The sequence below is a fragment of the Bufo bufo genome, chromosome 11, assembly GCF_905171765.1.
Source record: "Bufo bufo chromosome 11, aBufBuf1.1, whole genome shotgun sequence".
NCBI lineage: Eukaryota > Metazoa > Chordata > Amphibia > Anura > Bufonidae > Bufo > Bufo bufo.
This window is the reverse complement of record NC_053399.1, coordinates 40283954-40304751: the sequence shown is the minus strand read 5'-3', so window position 1 is coordinate 40304751 and position 20798 is coordinate 40283954. Positions and strand designations below refer to the sequence as shown.

At 46.2% G+C, this 20798-nt stretch overlaps 1 protein-coding gene across 1 annotated transcript; it reads right to left on the bottom strand.

Annotated features, from left to right (window-relative positions):
- Positions 1-5870: 5870 nt before the first annotated feature.
- On the bottom strand, positions 5871-19531 carry MED6 (mediator complex subunit 6). The gene is made up of 8 exons (XM_040412315.1): positions 19441-19531; positions 16539-16698; positions 14912-15003; positions 13911-13993; positions 12538-12646; positions 7973-8088; positions 7611-7638; positions 5871-6919 (listed from the first exon to the last, which is right to left on the bottom strand). The coding sequence occupies exons 1-8, from the start codon at positions 19460-19462 to the stop codon at positions 6792-6794; spliced, it is 738 nt and encodes a 245-aa protein (XP_040268249.1). The 5' UTR covers positions 19463-19531; the 3' UTR covers positions 5871-6791.
- Positions 19532-20798: the final 1267 nt, after the last annotated feature.

The following is a 20798-nucleotide window of genomic DNA, read 5'->3' as shown; positions in this document are numbered from 1 at the left end:
ATTATCACTATGGTTACATGTGAAGGGACACTCTGTCTCATCGCTATGGTTACATGTGGAGGTGCACTCTGTATTATCACTATGGTTACAGGTGGAGGTGCACTCTGTCTCATCGCTATGGTTACATGTGGAGGTGCACTCTGTATTATCACTATGGTTACATGTGAAGGTACACTCTGTCTTATCACTATGGTTACATGTGGAGGTGCACTCTGTATTATCACTATGGTTACAGGTGGAGGTGCACTCTGTATTATCACTATGGTTACATGTGGAGGTGCACTCTGTATTATCACTATGGTTACATGTGGAGGTGCACTCTGTATTATCACTATGGTTACAGGTGGAGGTGCACTCTGTGCTTCATCGCTATGGTTACACACGTCGGTGACATCCGGTCGGACTTGAACTGACTCGCCTGCAGCCGCTCTGAGTGCAGTGGAGATGGTGACAACTGCAGCAGAACGGAGGGGTAAGGATAGAGCAGACTGTCTCCTCTCCACAGCTCAGTGCATAGGAAGATGTTCACTAAAGCCAGAGACCCTCTTTAATCTCTCTGATATGCTTCTAAAATTGAACTGAATGTTACATACAGATGCGGATCTACTAGATGATACATCTGGTGCAGGGACACACCCTGTCTCTCACCCAATACCAGCTATTGGCTGGCTTACTATGACACAGAATTTTACATGGTGCATAACACAGTATCTTAGGGCACGCCACCTTTCCTGTTAAGTCACGCCCATTTTATAGCTAGGGACAGATAAGATCCGCCAAATTGTCCCACATTTTGGTGCAATTTACTCCAAATTGTAGGCACACTAAAATCAGTAAACGTGAGCCGCAGCCTCTTGTAATGGCTGTCCATAGATTCCTGCACTGTGATCTGCCTGGTGTGCATGCTACATGCTGAGATACAGTTCATGCTGGCACACACTACAGAATTGATTACCGGTATTTTTCCCTTTATAAGATGCACTTTTTCCCCGAAAGTGGGTGAAAAATTGCAGCACGTCTTAAGGAGTGAATACTACTGAGCGGTTCCATTACAGAAGTGGATAGGTTATAAAAAGTGAACCTTATAGAAAGCGGCGCTGCTGCAGAAGACAGGACTCAGGTAGATAAAATAAAGTGGATCTTTATTTATATTGGTCTACGCGTTTCAGGGGCGGACTGCCCCCTTCATCAGGACAATATGTCAGGCATCTGTGTTGGTGCCATGTTCATGTGTGTCCACATTGCTGAGAAAAATGTTTTTTCATCACTTTACCTCCCCCCAAAAATTAATAAAAAGTGATCAAAAAGTCATACACATCCCAAAGTACACTGCTCAAAAAAATAAAGGGAACACAAAAATAACACATCCTAGATCTGACTTAATTAAATATTCTTCTGAAATACTTTGTTCTTTACATAGTTGAATGTGCTGACAACAAAATCACACAAAAATTAAAAATTGGAAATCAAATTTTTCAACCCATGGAGGTCTGTATTTGGAGTTACACTCAAAATTAAAGTGGAAAAACACACTACAGGCTGATCCAACTTTGATGTAATGTCCTTAAAACAAGTCAAAATGAGGCTCAGTAGTGTGTGTGCCTGTATGACCTCCCTACAACGCCTGTGCATGCTCCTGATGAGGTGGCGGACGGTCTCCTGAGGGATCTCCTCCCAGACCTGGACTAAAGCATCTGCCAACTCCTGGACAGTCTGAGGTGCAACGTGACGTTGGTGGATAGAGCGAGACATGATGTCCCAGATGTGCTCAATTGGATTCACATCTGGGGAACGGGCGGGCCAGTCCATAGCATCAATGCCTTCGTCTTGCAGGAACTGCTTACACACTCCAGCCACATGAGGTCTAGCATTGTCTTGCATTAGGAGGAACCCAGGGCAGACCGCACCAGCATATGGTCTCACAAGGGGTCTGAGGATCTCATCTCGGTACCTAATGGCAGTCAGGCTACCTCTGGCGAGCACATGGAGGGCTGTGCGGCCCTCCAAAAAAAATGCCGCCCCACACCATTACTGACCCAATGCCAAACCGGTCATGCTGGAGGATGTTGCAGGCAGCAGAACGTTCTCCACGGCGTCTCCAGACTCTGTCACATGTGCTCAGTGTGAACCTGGTTCATCTGTGAAGAGCACAGGGCGCCAGTGGCGAATTTGCCAATCTTGGTGTTTTCTGGCAAATGCCAAACGTCCTGCATGGTGTTGGGCTGTAAGCACAACCCCCACCTGTGGACGTTGGGCCCTCATATCACCCTCATGGAGTCTGTTTCTGACCGTTTGAGCAGACACATGCACATTTGTGGCCTGCTGGAGGTCATTTTGCAGGGCTCTGGCAGTGCTCCTCCTGTTCCTCCTTGCACAAAGGAGGAGGTAGCGGTCCTGCTGCTGGGTTGTTGCCCTCCTACGGCCTCCTCCACGTCTCCTGATGTACTGGCCTGTCTCCTGGTAGCGCCTCCATGCTCTGGACACTACGCTGACAGACACAGCAAACCTTGCCATAGCTTGCATTGATGTGCCATCCTGGATAAGCTGCACTACCTGAGCCACTTGTGTAGGTTGTAGACTCCGTCTCATGCTACCACTAGAGTGAAAGCACCGCCAGCATTCAAAAGTGACTAAAACATCAGCCAGGAAGCATAGGAACTGAGAAGTTGTCTGTGGTCACCACCTGCAGAACCACTCCTTTATTGGGGGTGTCTTGCTAATTGCCTATAATTTCCACCTGTTGTCTATCCCATTTGCACAACAGCATGTGAAATTGATTGTCACTCAGTGTTGCTTCCTAAGTGGACAGTTTGATTTCACAGAAGTGTGATTGACTTGGAGTTACATTCTGTTGTTTAAGTGTTCCCTTTATTTTTTTGAGCAGTGTATATACAGTGCCTTGCCAAAGTATTCACACCCCTTGACTTTTTTCGTATTTTAGTGCCTCACAACCTGGAATTAACATGGATTGTTTGAGGATTTGCATCATTTAATTTACAGAGCATGCCCACAACTTAATATTTTTTTTTTTTTTATTATTATTGTGAAGCAAACAACAAATAGGACAAAATAACTGAAAAAGTCAATGTGCATAACTATTCACCCCCCTTAAGGCTACTTTCACACCTGCGTTAGGTGCGGATCCGTCTGGTATCTGCACAGACGGATCCGCACCTATAATGCAAACGATTGTATCCGTTCAGAATGGATCTGTTTGCATTACTCTGTCAAAAAAAAGTCTTTAAGTCAAACGGATCCGTCTTGACTTGCATTGAAAGTCAATAGGGGACGGATCCGTTTTCAATTGCACCATATTTTGTCAGTGAAAACTGATCCGTCCCCATTGACTTACATTGTAAGTCAGGACGGATCCGTTTGGCTCCGCATCCAGAGCGGAATGGAGCCAAACTGATGCATTCTGTACGGATCCGCATCCATTCAGAATGCATTGGGGCTGAACTGATCTGTTTTGAACCGTTTGTGAGATCCCTGAAACGGATCTCACAAACAGAATTCAAAACGCCAGTGTGAAAGTAGCCCAAGTCAATACTTTGTAGAGCCACCTTTTGCGGCAATCACAGCTCCAAGTCGCTTTGGATAAGTCTCTATGAGCTTGCCACATCCTAACACTGGCATTTTTGCTAAACTGCTCCAGCTCCTTCAAGTTGGATGATTTGCGCTTGTGAACAGCAATCTTTAAGTCTGACCAGATTTTCTATTGGATTGAGATCTGAACTTTGACTCGGCCATTCCAACACATTTAAGGCCAAATGCACACGGCCGTGAGCGGTCCGTGGTATGCCGGCCTGGATTCCTGCTGACAGCTGGAGTGCACGGCGTCATTGGTTGCCATGCTCCAGACTAAATTGTTTTTTTTAGTGCTCCAGACTAAAAAAAATACCTAGTAGCCATTGGCTCCTGAACTCAAAAATGTAGGAGCCAAATCAAATTTTTAGTTGCCAAATCGAAACCGAATCAAGATTTTGGTATCGTGACAACGCTACGCCGATCAGATCGGCGTAGGGTTGTTTTGAAACCAAAATTTTGATTCGCTTTCGTCACCATAAGTATTGCGATACTCAATACCGCGCAAAAAAAGCTGCGTGCATTTCGCATTTTATGAAACATTCGGCCCATAATAGAACAGTCCTATGCTATTTTTTGGGGTGACAAGGTGACCACATAGGAGATATTTTTTAATAGTTTGGACAGCGCTATGTAATATGTTTATTTATTTATTGTTTATATATTTTATATGTAAACGCAGGCCCCATAGAAGTTAATGGGGCTGCGTGAAAATCGCAAGCAAGTGCGGATGCGGTGCGATTTTCACGCACGGTTGCTAGGATGAAAGTCTATTTATTGTATTATCTTCCCTTATAACATGGTTATAAGTGCGCCCCCCCCCCCCCCCCCCAACACCCCAGTATAATAAACATTGGTGGCACAGTGTGCCCCCCCCCCCCAATATAATAAACATTGGTGGTGCAGTGCGCACCCCCCAACACCCCAGTATAATAAACATTGGTGACATACAAGGTTATCTACCTTCCCAGGACTGCTGACTTGGCAAACACTAGATCACCCGTTTACTAGTTTGTTTATGATTATTCGGTTGACCAAAAGCTCATTATGCTCATGTATCACCATAAAGTACCTAGTCTATCTGCAAACGCATACATTTCATTGATGACACATTACTGTGCAAGGTCTTAATGTCCTTGTATTATCCTTAAAGGGTTTCTATCACTTCATATGACATAATTAGCTGTCAGACACTAGCGATCTGCTAGTGTCTGCTCTGGCCAACCATCCTACTATAATCACTTGTGGGGCAGCGGTTTTGCTAAAAAACTAACTTTTATAAATATGCTAATGAGCCTCTAGGTGCTATGTGGGCGTCATTAGCACCTAGAGGCTCCGTCTACCTTCATACACAGCCGCCGCCCAGCGCGTCCCTCCAGCCCGCCCATGTCCTCCTCCGTGTGACGCAGCGGACGAGTTCTCGCGCATGCGCCGTGCGCGGCTGTATTCGGCGCATTTGAGATCTCAGCTCGGAGCGGTCAGACATTCAATGCGCATGCGCGGCTGTATTCGGCGCATGCGCATTGAATGTCTGACAGCTAATTATGTCATACCAAGTGATAGAAACCCTTTAAGAACATGTAATGCTTGTAACTGTATTGCTTGAAGATACTTTTGTATTGTAAGACGCAACTGATGCAGGTTACTGAAAAATTTATAAAAACAGATTTTAAAAAAATTTATGTATGGGTTGGAGAAAAAAAGAAAAACTATACATATGCGGTATCGCCTCAATCGTACTGACCTGCAGAATGAAGAGCACAAGTCAGTTTCACCACATAGTGATCGCCGTAAAATCACAACCCATTAAACTGTAGAGGAATTGCGTTGTTTTTTTTCCCCCCCATTTGGATTTTTTTTTCCAGTTTACCACTACACTGTATGCAATATTAAATGCTGACATTAGAAAGTGCAACTTGTCACACAAAAAATAAGCCCCAAGGCAGGTAAACAAAAAAACTAAAATGTAAAAACAGTAAATCGCTGCGTCAAGAAGGGGTTAAGTTTGATATGTGCAGCTGCTGCACCCAGCATTTAAAACAACCCCCTCAATTCATGTCATTCCTGCAGCTGGACTAGGGACCACTCCACTGCATGGGCAGGTGGTGCACTTAGGGCCGTTTGAATGAGTCCGTATTCCTTTTGCAATTTTGCGGAACGGATGCGGACCCATTCATTTCAATGGGGGGGGCAAAAGACGGGGACAGCACACAGTGTGTTGTCTGCATCCATAGTTCCATTCCGTGGCCCTGCAAAAAAAAAGATAGAGCATGTCCTTTTCTTGTCCGCAAGAATAGGCATTTTCTATTATAGTTGTGGCCCTAAAATTGTTGAACGCACACAGCCGGTATCCGTGTGGATCCGCAAAATACTACGGTCATGTGAATGCGCCCTTACAGTCATGGTTCAGAGCGCTATTTACTTCCAGGACAGCCGCCCTCTGGTCTGGTGACCTATAATATTTTGCCCACTGGGGGGCGACAGCGAGCAGGCCTACCACATCACAGCATTGTTAGATGGATCGGTCATTGCCTGTAGACAAAGAGCTTGGAAATGGCACCAATCTTAAAGGGGTTATCCCGATATAAATAACGCCTCTGTGGAGACGGTATTTCCTCTGACATCACAATCATGATCCACTCTGTTAGAATCCCCCCCAAAGGTCGTGATGTCAGACCCATGTGGGCTCCCAATCCACAAGCAGGCTAGGCGGAGTCCACTGCTTGTCATATCAAAGCTGTACGGCAGTAGACAGCAAGTAGATGATGGGGGTGGTAGTGGGTTTAGTTTTCATGGAAGGGTGTAGTAGGCAGTTACATGTCTGGCTGATCTTGCAGCACATAGCACTGTGGGAAGCTCATCTACACCCACAACCTGAGTTAATTTTTTACATAAAGGACACTAACCTATTATAACCCTTGCTGTGGGCCGCCCTCTTCTGTGTGGTCCTAATAATCCTGAATTCTGCTTTCCCCGACAAGGACAATGGTCACACACAGAGGGAGTCACTTTATATAATTATACATAACTATAAAAATTACAAAACCAATGCATTCCCCTTCTTACAGTCTCTGTCACAAAGATGTCCCCTCCACCAGCTGGCAGGGCTGGCATCTAGAGGTATTGACCATGGTGCATGTATCCAGCTATGTACAACGTCCACATGGAAGGGTAAGAACCCGCCACTCTTTTCGGAGGGTCCTCTTCTACTGCAGTCTCATTCTCTTCTCTGGGGGACCTTTGGGGGTACCTCCGGGCGGAGCTTTAACCGGCTCCTTTTCCTCTTGTTTTATGGTTTCAGTCGGTTGCTCGGGTTCTTTTTTTATTTGATCCACTAAAAGAAGATGAAGCAGAATTTTTGTTAATAAATGTATTTCTACCTTCAAAGGGGTTCTGCAGTTTTTTTTAAACTGATGATCTATTCTCTGGATAGATCATCAGCATCTGATCGGCGGGGGTCCGACACCCGGGACCCCCGCCGATCAGCTGTTTGAGAAGGCAGAGGGGCTGGCAGTAGTGCCGCGGCCTTCTCGCTGTTTACCGCAGGCCCAGTGACGTCACGACTAGTATCAATGGCCTGATGCAGTTCAAGTGAACAGAGCTTAGCCCCGCCAAGGCCAGTGATACTAGTCATGATGTCACTGGGCCTGCAGTAAACAGCAAGAAGGCCGTGGCGCTACTGCCAGCGCCGCTGCCTTCTCAAACAGCTGATCGGCGAGGGTCCCGTGTGTCGGACCCCCGCTGATGATCTATCCAGAGGATAGACCATCAGTTTAAAAAAACTGCAGAACCCCTTTAAGCCCAGAGAGTTCCCCCATCTCAAATATGTGTCAGCTACTCATAGGGTAGAGGATAAGTCAGATTAGTGAGTACCTGGGACGGGCACTCAGGGGTCCAGTGTTATTACAGTCTATGGGAAACCTAAGAGCTGGTGGTGCATCAATCTAATCCATCCAGATAGGAGAACCCCCTTAATATATAATATTCTCCACCCACACCTCATGAATAGGGGAACAAACACTTACCAGGTACTGGTTTCTCCCCAGTTTTTTGCTGCAATAATAAAAATAAAGTCAGAACCAGAAAATAGATTATTCTTATTATTGGTAAACATTGGAGAGCTACAATAGGCAATGCAATGTTGATATTGGTTTAAAGGGGTACTCCAGCCACTTAGCATATGTTTTACATAGCACAGGAGACATTACAGCCAAGAGTGGTTAGAGGGTGCAAGACCTGGCGCCTCCGAGCCGGGGGGGGGGGGGGGGGGGGGGGGGGGGGGGACAGACACGGCAGAGGTCAGAACATGTTCGGTACGATAGAGTGAACGGGTATATGGCCGTATGTGTCCAGACAGGTTACACCTCTTGACACGTTTTGAACTCACCTGAATAAACTTTGGAGGAAATTTCTGCCGGAGTTCTAGAAGTAACGCGTCCACCCTCTGCCTCTGGAAGAAGGAGCTGGCCTCTTCCTTCTTTTTAGCCTTTGGTTTGGCTTTGTCTGTAATGAAAAGTACAAATACGGACGGCATGAACCCAAGAAATAGATCCGATTCTGTGCATTCTGCAATGTCGTTTTGGATAATCTAAAATGTACACTTGTGGGAGGTCGTACATCACACTCTACTCTAGGGTTGTTTCGATACCAAAAATTTTGATTCGGTTTCGATACCATAAAAAAGTATTGCGATACTCGATACCACGCGGAAAAAATAAAAAACACCAAAAAAAGCTGTGTGCATTCCGCATTTTATGGAACGTCTGGCCCATAATAGAACAATCCGATCCTATTTTTTTGGGGGGGGAAAGGTGACAAAAAAAATGGCGAATTGCGCATTTTTTTCTGTTACGGCATTCACCGCATAGGACAATTTTTTTATATTTTAATAGTTTGGACTTTTCAGACGTGGCGATATGTGATATTTTTATTTATTGTTTATATATTTTATATGTAAAATTGGGAAAGGGGTTGATTTATACTTAATATAAAAATTTATTATTTTTTTTTTACTTTTTATTTAATAACTATTTCCCAGATCCTGGGATCTTTTGATCCCTGGTCTTATTCACCCTGATAGAGCTCTATTAGGGTGAATAGGATCTCACGTTGCGTTTTTGGTTGGACCGCGCTGCTTCAGGAGAGCACGGTAGAAAGTTCCTGCGCCAGAACCATTCAGAAAAATTGGACATGGGAAAGCATTCAAGCCACACGAAGCCTCCCTCTCTCCTTCATCCAAGCTTCTGTGAAAAGGTTGTGACAATAGTGAAGCACCTTGAGTTAAAAGGATTTATTATACTCACAAACTCAGTTCGATAACAAGCAGTGTACAGAAAGATAAAACACCTGACACAGGTTTCGCTCCAAAAAGCTTTGTCAGGGGCATCTGACCCACCCATTCCGGGGCGGTCTTTTAAACTCATAGGTAAGTATACACCCACCTACGTACATCGTCATCTCACATATAACTCATTATTTCGTACACATATACATAAAACAATTCCTTATTTCATATCTAAATACAAATATCTAAAACCATAAATAATACCAATTTGCTAATATAAACCTCATTTGTTGTACTAATCTAAAACACACCTTATTCTCCATCACGATTCCCGTGGTAAAACTTCATTCATAAGATCCTCCTCTCACGTCACCCCCCACATGACACATCTCACATGTTCAGTCTGGGCCAATCCTGAGCTTCCTTCCCTTACTATCCACGGTCCTCGAGCTCTTCCTTCTCATTAAACGCTCCCACGTCATACAGCACCACACGTTGCACTCGACCCAATCCTGAATCACCGAATCCTACTGCAAGAGTTCCTTCAACTCCTTACAACCGGCACCATTCTCCTCACGTAAGTCAAATTCCACATTCATCCCCTTCGGTTGCAAAGTATCCATCCAAAAAGAGCCATTCTACCTCCCGCTTATCGATTTGCTTCACTGTATTTCCACCTCGCCAGTGTGGCTTCACCAATTCCACCCCGGTGAATTGTAATCCGCCCGGATCCTTTTGGTGTGCCATCTTAAAATGCATCGAGACGCTATGTGTTTGGTGCCCCTTTCTTAGATTTTTGACATGCTCCTGGACCCTTACTTTTAGTTTCCTCATTGTTCGACCCACATATTGAGGCCACATGGGCACTCCAACATGTAGACGACCCCAGTGCTCTCACAGGTAAACTGTCCCTTGATTTTAAGGTCTAAATCTTCTTCATTTGAATGTACACTTTTCCTATTCTCTTTTTTTCTATTTCTGCAAGGAAGGCAAAAACCGCACCAGGTGAATTTATTTCCTTTAACCTTCCTTGCGCCTTTATCCGAAATATAACTATGGACTAACCGAGTACGGAGACTTGGAGCTTTTTTATATATCACATCTGGTTGTTTGGGAATTTCTTTAGAACTGTCTAGTTCTTCTTTATTGCATTTTTAATCAAAGCGGCATGTGCATTATATTGTGTAAGAAAGAAAAAACGGAAATCTTTATCTTTCTTGATAATGTCCCTCCATGTGTTTCTATCTCCCTACTGCATTCATCTAATTCCTCTCTCCGATACCCTTTTCCAAGAACCACTTCTTAATTAGAGTTGTTGCGATACCAAAATTGATTCGATTTCGATACCATAAAAAAGTATTGCGATACTCGATACCATGCGAAAAATAAACCAAAAAAGCCACATGCATTCCGCATTTTAAAAAATGGCGAATCGCACAGTTTTTATTTATTTATTTTTTCTGTTCCGGCGTTCCCTGCATAGATTTTTTTAATATTTTAATACTTTGGACTTTTCTGACGTGGTGATATGTGATAGGTTTATTTATTTATTGTTTATATATTTTATTTGTGAAATTGGGAAAGGGGGCGATTTATACTTAATATTTTAGTTTTTTTTTTTTGTTTTTTTTACACTTTTAATTGAAAAACTATTTCCCCCTTAGGGGCTAGAACCTGGGATCTTTTCATCCCTTGTCCTATTCACCCTGATAAAGCTCTATCAGGGTGAATAGGACTTCACACTCTCCCTGCTGCCCTGTGCATAGTGCACACAGCACCAGGGAGATTACCATGGCAGCCAGGGCTTCAGTAGCCCCAGGATTACACTGCTGGGGCTCTGATCAGAAGCTGCCACTGCCACCAATGAAGAGGAGGGGACCCTGTGGCCACTGCCACCAATGATTTTAATACTGGGAGGTTGAGAGGGGCGGGCGCACTATGCCACCAATGATTTTAATGGGGTGGGGGGTTGAGGGGAGGGCGCACTGCGCCACCAATGATAATTAACCCTTAATACAGGAGGCGGGAACTGGCAGCAGATCAGCGGCAGTTAACCCCTCAGATGCCGCACTTTTTATTTATTTATTTGTGAAAAGACTCTGACACTCTCCCTGCTGCCCTGTGCATAGTGCACACAGCAGCAGGGAGCCGACTATGGCAGCCAGGGCTTCAGTAGCGTCCTGGCTGCCATAGTAACCGATCGGAGCCCCAGGATTACACAGCTGGGGCTCCGATCGGAACTGCCACCAATGATTTTAATACTGGGGAGGAGGGCGCACTGCGCCACCAATGATAATATAATTAACATTTAATACAGGAGGCCGGTGCAGCACCTGAGGGGTTAACTGCCGCTAATCGCAGCTCCCCGCCAGCACCCACCTCCGGGATTTGTATTAAACATTTACTTTCATTGGTGGCGCAGTGCGCTCGCCCCTCTCTCCTAATTGGTGGCAGCGGCACAGGGGGGAGGGAGAGAGGGCTTCCTTCTCTCCTGTGCTGCTGAGAACACGGAGCACGCTGAGAGCAGCACGCTCCTTGTTCTCTGATACTAGATTGAGCAATAGCGAAGCCTAGTATCGAAAAAAGGCAAATCCTGGTATCGAGGTCAATACCAGGCAAACGTATCGATTGCGTATTGAAAATTTGATACTCGAAACAACAATTCTGAAACCAGCAAAAGCCGGCTTCTGAAAAAAAAAAAAAATATATATATATATATATATATAGTTCTCTGGGGAATTCAAAGCACTCTAAAGTGTGGATAGTTCTGATGGCTATCTACTTCCTGCTCCCGTTTCCACACACAGGAAATGCCCAATCACTGGCTGAGATAGGCCACCGATTGGCTGAGCAGGCGCATCATATTAATACCTAGACATCCACCAGCTTCTAGTAGACCGGTAAAATGTCTGACTGCAGAGGGCCCCACTGCTAGGCACCCAACCTGTAACTAGAATGGGAATCCCGAGTGCCCAATTCCTACTGACTGCAATAGAGTTTGAATGTAGAGGTGGTTGAGCCCTTTACCTGGATGTCTCAGGCCCATAAACCATGAACGATGGAGCCACAGGGCACATACTTGACTGCCACTCCATTCAAACTCCCCCTTATATAATTCGTTATGCCATTGAAGGGGTTATGCCATGATTGATGTAAATAATGAAAATCAGACATATAGTACACAACGATACCTTTCTAACAAAGCTAGAACCAGCCCTGTACCTCCCATGGACCCAGAGATGTCCACATTCACGGCTCCAAATGCTCTGCTAGATTTAATTGAAGCTGGCAGCTCAGGGGGCATGTCCTTTCCCTATCACAGTTCAAGGGGCTTGCCCTTTCTGCTGCAGCTCTCTCCCTAGAACTGCCACAGCTTCTAACAGAAGATATGGCTGGCAACAGTTGAAGATTTGAACGGAGCACATGCGACCACCTCCGTGAAATGGCCAAGCGATAAGGAAAAGAACAAACAGCAGGTGGCGCTATACAGATACATTTTATTAATTAGCTCACTGGCTGTACAAAATTTTTAATGACATGCAATTACAAAAGTATTCAGATCCAGGGGCTGGTTTGAAAAATGTTAAATATTTTTTGTGGCACAACCCTTTATATAGAGAAAGAAGACAACCAACTACTCCTGCACCAGATATTAATAATGTACGTACCTCTCTCCTCCTGGTCTTTAAAGTGCCACCAGTAGCCTTTAGAGGGATGATAGCGGCAGTAAGACATTGCCTCATCAAATGCTGACTGGATCCCATGAATCGCACTAAGCTGGAAAAATAACATATGGATCAGCAATTCTGTAAGGAGTTCTTATCATGTGGAGCAAATGAGAACTGTTACTGCTCCATAGTAACTACTAATACTATCTGGTAATAGAACACACAGGATCTGCTATAAAAAGGATGAACTATCCACCGTATCACCAAAAATGGCTGGAATCAAGGGAATCTGCACAATGTCACAGGGAGAGGATGAACGGAATATCAGCTGCTGGAAACACTATTATATTAGGCAATTACACTACTCCCAAGTACACTTGTTTCTTGGAACTCCATAGAAATGAATGGAGCATGCTGGGAGTGGTAGTTTTCACCACATCTGGAGTGCCGGAGGTTGGCCATCACTGCAGGCTGTGCTCTAATATATGGATTTCCCAAGAAAGAGAACCATCTCGCCAGCGCCACCTATTGGCAGTGTCTCCTCTGTCAAATCCCAAGGTTTGTTGGAAACTTGCATCTTGACTCAGAGGGAGCCACTTCCGATAGGTGGCGCTGGCGAGATGGTTCTCATCCTTGGGAGATATCTTTTTGCATAGTCGTTTCCCATGGAGCATTGCCAATAAGTCTCCATACCAGGGAGTACTTCCCATAAGTCTCCACACAGACACGGATTTCCCAAAATGTTCCCTATACAAGGGAAAGCAATGCAATAAACAGGAGAGTGGACAAATTAAAGGAACCGTCCTGTGTGAAAATGTTGTTGTTTTGTAGAAATTACAGTTTATCAATTGTTGACGGGCTGCTGATTGACAGCTTTCTCCCTATGCAGTAAGGCCTCATGCACGCGGCCGTTGCGCGCATGTGGGCCGCAACTTGCGGTCCCCGATGCACGGACACTATCCGTGCGGCGGCTGGGACGGTTCCAGGCCTATTCAACTTGATTGGGTCCGTGATCCATCCGCACCGCAATAAAATAGAACATGTTCTATTGGTGATGCGAGGGGCACAATACAGGCACGGCCGGGCAGTCAGCAGGGGGGAGCCCACTGATCATGAAGACATCGGACCCCTGCCTGATAGCACGCACGTGGATCTACGTGACAACATTTTCACAAATCAGAGACAGCACGGAAATCAGCGAGACAGTCAGTAATTTATGCTGCCCCCAGAGAGGCCACTATATACGGACTGGCAGATTCCCTATAAAATGACATTGCCGTCAGCAAATGGAGAGGAGCTGCTACAATGTGCTAGCATCTCCGCCACAACAGAGCCAAAGTAAACTCCGCCTGGGTGACATATCCGGATCTTACTGTTCTGGAGTTGATGACAGATCCGAGGTCGGGGGCCTGGTAGATGACGCCTGCTATGATGTAGTAGTCAGCCAGTGGTATAGCTGCAAAGAGAAACCGATCAGGTCAGCCATTGTTTGTAACAAGGTGCTCACGGTATGTAAAAATTTTTCTTTTAGTTTAATAATTAGACAATGTTGTATTACTAGAGGCTCTCATCTATCTATAGATTCCAGAGCAGAGGCCATCTTTTAGAGGGAGCTGTGTAAAAGCTTAAAGGGGTATTCCTATCTGGGACCTTGGTGGCATATCACTAGGATATGCCATCGGTATCAGGTAGGTGAGGGTCCCCCCTCTGGAACTCAATCCTAACTCTAGAACAGGACCCCCAATGTAAAGGACAGCAAACCACACATGCACAACTTGCTCTCCATTCACTGCTATGAGAGTTCTGAAAAAAGCCTAGAGAGCGCACTGAAATTTTTTCGGGAGTCCCATGGCAGTGAATAGAGAGAAAGCCGTGAATAGAGAGAAAGCCGTGAATAGAGAGAAAGCCGTGAATAGAGAGGAAGCCGTGAATGTGGGGTTTGCTTTACATTGGGGGCCCCGTTCTAGAGATAGGTGCGGGTCCGACCTCTGGAGCTCACTCCTATCTGACACTGATTACATATCCTAGCGATATACCACCAATGTCCCACAAGGGAATACCCCTTTAAGCTTTACACCGCTCCTTCTCAAAGATGTCCTCTGCTCTGGCCTATAGATGGGGGTCCTCAGATCAGGTATACCTGTAAGGTAGATCGACATAAAACATACACTGCATCAAGTAGATCGACTGACACCCGGCACCCCCACCAATCAGCTTGTACACAGCAGCTGCCAACACCAGAGCAGACAGCTCCACCTACTGTGTAGTGGCCATGCCGGGTTACTGCAGCTCAGGTAAGGTTACTGCAGGTCATCAATATCTATAACTTATAAAATCCCTTTAACCTACAGTCATTCAGTATATGATATCTCACCCTGTGTAGGCGACTGCCGCTGCTGCTTTCTTATGATGAACAGTATGGGCTCTTGTGCATGCAGCAAAATGTACTCCACGCCGACCATCTGACTAGAATACGGACATAACACAGAGTTAGGATATGCATTTAAGGACATGTTCACGTCTTCATTGGAGGATCCATGTAGTTCCCTTTAGCCATGGAAGCATTTTTAGAATAACCTGTGGAGACGTCCGACTCCTCTGCCTTTATATCCTGCAGACCCATCAGTAGAGTGCACATTAACGGGGGCCGGAGTCTGTGACTGCATGCACGCTACTTCCGTCTGGGTCCGCAGAGTACCGCGGCCATGAGCGCTGCTGTGTACTGTACTTACAGGTCTGCAGGGGATAGGAGCAGCTCCAAGTAATTCTGCACAGTTTAAACATCAGCTTCACTTTAGTGGCACACACCAGGCTAAATGGATAATTGTGTTATGCCTATTGCAGGGCCTGAAGGGGTGGAGCATAATACGGGGGTCCTAAGAGAATCCCTATGTCATGCACCACCACCTCAGACCCCGCAACGGAAATACATAGTGTGTTCCTTCAAAGGGGTTGTTCATCTTTGGGGGGGCATATTTACCTGCTCCACGCCACTGGGTTCCGATTCCTTCGCTCCAACGCTTATCAAAATCCTGTATGATGAAGGTCAAAAGCCCGCTGCAGCCAATGACTGGCCGCAGCAATGATGTGACCCCCTCACTAGGCCAAGTGATGCATGGGGGAGACATCACCGCTGCAGCCAGTCATTGGCTGCAGAGGCCATGTGGCCCACATTAAATAGGATGCTGACAGGCGGGGACCAGAGTGAGGCGGCAGCAGTGGGGGACCGAAGGAGCAGGAACCCAGCGACAGGGAGCAGGGAAGTATGCTTCCCCACCCAGGTCTGGCCACACGGGGATGGGTCTAGTAGACCGTCTCCTGCCACCCCATTCCCCCAAAGATGAACAACCCCTTTAAGGTATTGCCATGCTAATACTTTATAAGCACAAGTAATAAAACATAGTGTGTCTTATGCACGAAGACCTGTCCTCTGTGTGTTGGACCATTATTCCTCCTGAAAATAAGAATATAAGTGACAACTGGGTGTCGCTAGGTGGGGGTGTCCCTGCACAGTCGGCCAGTCATTCGGTAAGGATGCACCCATTTGACAAGGGGAATGATAACACCTGTCATTTTATTCCTAAATATCCAGGAGGAATAAGAGAGGAATAACACAGCAAAGAGTCCTAAGAATAGATGCTCCAGAATGGTCATTGCCTGGGGAACACAAGTAGTTACTAAAGCAGACATGTCAGGTGATAGCGGGACCTGATGACGTGTATATCCCCACCACTTGTTTCCCCACAAATAAGTGGTCCCTGAAGTGACCATCCGCAGCAGCTCCACCGCAGACTCATTCCATAACGAAACCCGTCCAATCAGTAAAGCAGAGCAGGCGTGATAGTGAAGCTTCAGGGCTAAACGCTGCCGGCTCGCCATGTCTGGCCACATCAATGGGGGGTGTAGAAAGCGCCTTCCATGTTGTGTACGGCAGGAGAGGGCATCACTGTGTGCCCATAACAAAATGCCAACGTCATCATACAGCCCCCAGCAGAACTTACTTCAGATGCTCCAGTGTTAACCTCTGCATCTTAACCACCTCATTATTGCAGGTCCTGTCGTAGAAGGGGTTACTCCTCTCCGAGAAATAGTCCAGCACAGTCCCCGTATTTAATATGGGGATCCAGGAGCTGTCCACCCAGGAGATGCTGAGTAAGTTATCTGGAAGAACAACAGCAAAGCCTCATGGGTAAGAGAGCAACATCTGCTAGCCTTGATCTGAGCCGCAGCGCAAAGCCTCATTCACACGTCAGTGTTTGGTCAGTGATTTCCATCAGTGATTGTGAGACAAAACCAGTTGTGGAGCCTCTATAGACATAAGGTATAAGGGAAAGATCTGCCCCTGGTCTGTGTTTAGAGCCGCACCTGGTTTTGGCTCAAAATCACTGATGGAAATCACTGACCGAACACTGACGTGTGAATGAGGCATAAGGCGGCATTCACACGACTGTATGTATTTTGCTGTCCGCAAAAAAAAAGGATGACGTCCACGTTGCATCCTTTTTTTTTTTTGCAGCCCCATTGGAACAATGCCTATTCTTATCCATAAAGCAGACAAGAAGAAGTTCTATTTTTTTAGCGGGGCCGCAGGACGGACATACGGATGTGGCCTTATTGAAATGAAAGGGTCCACATCCGACCAGCCAGCCACATGCTCATTCCTTCTTCTAATCTACTTTAAAATTACATCTCTGCTTGCTGTCACTGAATGGGTGCCTTTTCTGTTTCCTTTCTCAGAATGAGAATCCTTCCCAGTCATGTGTTCTATGGCTGGGTTCACACGGGCATTGCGGGAAAATGTGCAGGTGCGTTACGGGAACACCCGCGATTTTTCCGCGCGAGTGCAAAACATTGTAATGCGTTTTGCACTCGCGTGAGAAAAATTGCGCATGTTTGGTACCCAAACCCGAACTTCTTCACAGAAGTTCGGGCTTGGGATCGGTGTTCTGTAGATTGTATTATTTCCCCTTATAACATGGTTATAGGGGAAAATAATAGCATTCTGAATACAGAATGCATAGTACAATAGCGCTGGAGGGGTTAAAAATAAATAAATAAATTTTATCTCACCTTAGTTTACTTGATCGCATAGCCGGCATCTCCTTCTGTCTCCTTAGTTGAATAGGACCTGTAGTGAGCATTCATTACAGGAATAGGACCTTTGATGACGTCACTCCGGTCATCACATGATCCATCACCATGGTAAAAGATCATGTGATGACCGGAGTGACGTCACCACAGGTCCTGTAACTGTAATTAATGCTCACCACAGGTCCTATTCAACAAAGGAGACAGAAGGAGATGCCGGCTATGCGATCAAGTGGACTAAGGTGAGATAAATTTTTTATTTTATTTTTTAACCCCTCCAGCTCTATTTTACGTTGCATTCTGTATTCAGAATGCTTTTATTTTCCCTTATAACCATGTTATAAGGGAAAATAATAATGATTGGGTCTCCATCCCGATCGTCTCCTAGCAACCGTGCGTAAAAATCCCACCGCATCCGCACTTGCTTGCGAATGCTTGCGATTTTCACGCAGACCCATTCACTTCTATGGGGCCTGCGTTGCGTGAAAAACGCACAATATAGGGCATGCTGCGATTTTCACTCAACGCACAAGTGATGCGTGAAAATCACCGCTCATGTGAACAGCCCCATAGAAATGAATGGGTCGGTATTCAGTGCGGGTGCAATGCGTTCACCTCACGCATCGCATCCGCGCGGAATACTCGCCCGTGTGAAAGGGGCCTTAGAACTGTCCTTTAGGCCTCATGACCGTTGTGTGTTTTGCGGTCCGCAAAACACGGATGGCGTCCGTGTAAATTCCGCAATTTGCAGAAAGGCGCGGACAGCCGTTAATATAACTGCCTATTCTTGTCCGCAAAACAGACAAGAATAGAACAGGTTATATATATTTTTTGCGGACCACGGAACAGAGTGCTGTCCGCATGTTTTGCGGCCCCATTGAAGTGAATGGGTCCGCATCCGAGCCGCAAAAACTGTGGCTCGTATGCGGACCAGAACAACGGTCATGTGCATGACTAGTGTTGAGCGAACTTGTGTTTTAAGTTCGGCGTCTAAAGTTCAGGTTATCGAAGAATCGCGTTATGGATTCTAAATTCGGTTATGGTCCGTGGTAGCGGAATCCATAACGCGATTCTTCGATAACTCGAACTTAAAACACAAGTTCGCTTAACACTATAATTGAGGCCTTGAGGGCCTGTTCAGACAGCTGATCTTCCCATCAGATCCTCTGCCGCAGATTTCCAGTTTGACATGTGCCGAATCCGCACTCAGATCTGGCCCTAATTAGCACGTCGCCGGCCCGCACAGTTTCCATAACAAGAACTGACATGTGGATTTCAAATCTGTAAGCGTGCAGGCTACCGCATGGATTTCCAGTTGACACCAACGAGGCATGGTTTTGGGGTGAATTTCACACATTTTGTTGCTGAATAAGTGCCGAAATCTGGCTGAAAATTCTGCAGTGTGAAAAAAAACCTAACAAGCCACATGACCAGGTCTCAGCATCATCAATAAAGGCTCCTATTCAATGGCTGTCAGCAGAGATCTTGAATAACCCCAATGAGGGGTCCTCCTTCTCAGTAACAGGGCACACCCCACAGAAATGAACTGGATCCAGCCGGGGGGTACTGAGCCTGCACTGTTATGGGGCAGTGTGGATCATGACTTTCTAATATACAGATCCTGGGATCCACTAGATCTCCCCCTGTTACTGCAGAACTAGGGGATCCAGTAGGAGCTGTCAGCTGAAACCCTGTATAACACAGCGCCACAGAGCGGCAGAAGGCGTCATTACAAGGCACAGCCGCTGACCTCACCCCTTGTATGTATCAGCTGCCCCTCACTAAAGAGAAGATAAAACGCAGACAGTCACTTACCTCTGATATCCACCCCCGCCATGGTAGATGCTAGAGTGGAGTTGTTAGAACGAGGTCTGTGACGTCACTGGTCACATGCTCCTTCATGGTCACATGGTCAAGTGTGGGAAGTGCTTATAAACCCAGACTGCAGGAGCTTGTGAAGGAGGAGGAGCTGTGTGTGCAGACGTGCTGCAGAGCTAGAGGCCTTATCAGATGGCGGCAAGCACGTCTGGAGTTTACCGCAAGTTTCCCTGTCTGCAGTTTAGCCGCTCCCATATCCCAGTCAGAAGTCGAATTTTTGAGGTGAGGGAACAACAGATATGTTGGGGTTCAGCCTGTAATGTGAGGTCCACATATGGGGGTACAGCCCTGTAATGTGAGGTTCATATATGGGGGTACTGCCTTGTAATGTGAGGTCCATATATGGGGGTACTGCCTTGTAATGTGAGGTCCATATATGGGGGTACAGCCCTGTAATGTGAGGTGCATATATGGGGGTACTGCCCTGTAATGTGAGGTCCATATATGGGGGTACTGCCCTGTAATGTGAGGTCCATATATGGGGGTACAGCCCTGTAATGTGAGGTGCATATATGGGGGTACTGCCCTGTAATGTGAGGTCCATATATGGGGGTACAGCCCTGTAATGTGAGGTGCATATATGGGGGTACAGCCCTGTAATGTGAGGTTCATATATGGGGGTACAGCCCTGTAATGTGAGGTGCATATATGGGGGTACAGCCCTGTAATGTGAGGTCCATATATGGGGGTACAGCCCTGTAATGTGAGGTCCATATATGGGGGTACTGCCCTGTAATGTGAGGTCCATATATGGGGGTACTGCCCTGTAATGTGAGGTCCATATATGGGGGTACTGCCCTGTAATGTGAGGTCCATATATGGGGGTACAGCCCTGTAATGTGAGGTCCATATATGGGGGTACAGCCCTGTAATGTGAGGTCCATATATGGGGGTACAGCCCTGTAATGTGAGGTCCATATATGGGGGTACTGCCCTGTAATGTGAGGTCCATATATGGGGGTACTGCCCTGTAATGTGAGGTCCATATATGGGGGTACAGCCCTGTAATGTGAGGTCCATATATGGGGGTACAGCCCTGTAATGTGAGGTCCATATATGGGGGTACAGCCCTGTAATGTGAGGTGCATATATGGGGGTACAGCCCTGTAATGTGAGGTCCATATATGGGGGTACAGCCCTGTAATGTGAGGTCCATATATGGGGGTACTGCCCTGTAATGTGAGGTCCATATATGGGGGTACTGCCCTGTAATGTGAGGTCCATATATGGGGGTACTGCCCTGTAATGTGAGGTCCATATATGGGGGTACTGCCCTGTAATGTGAGGTCCATATA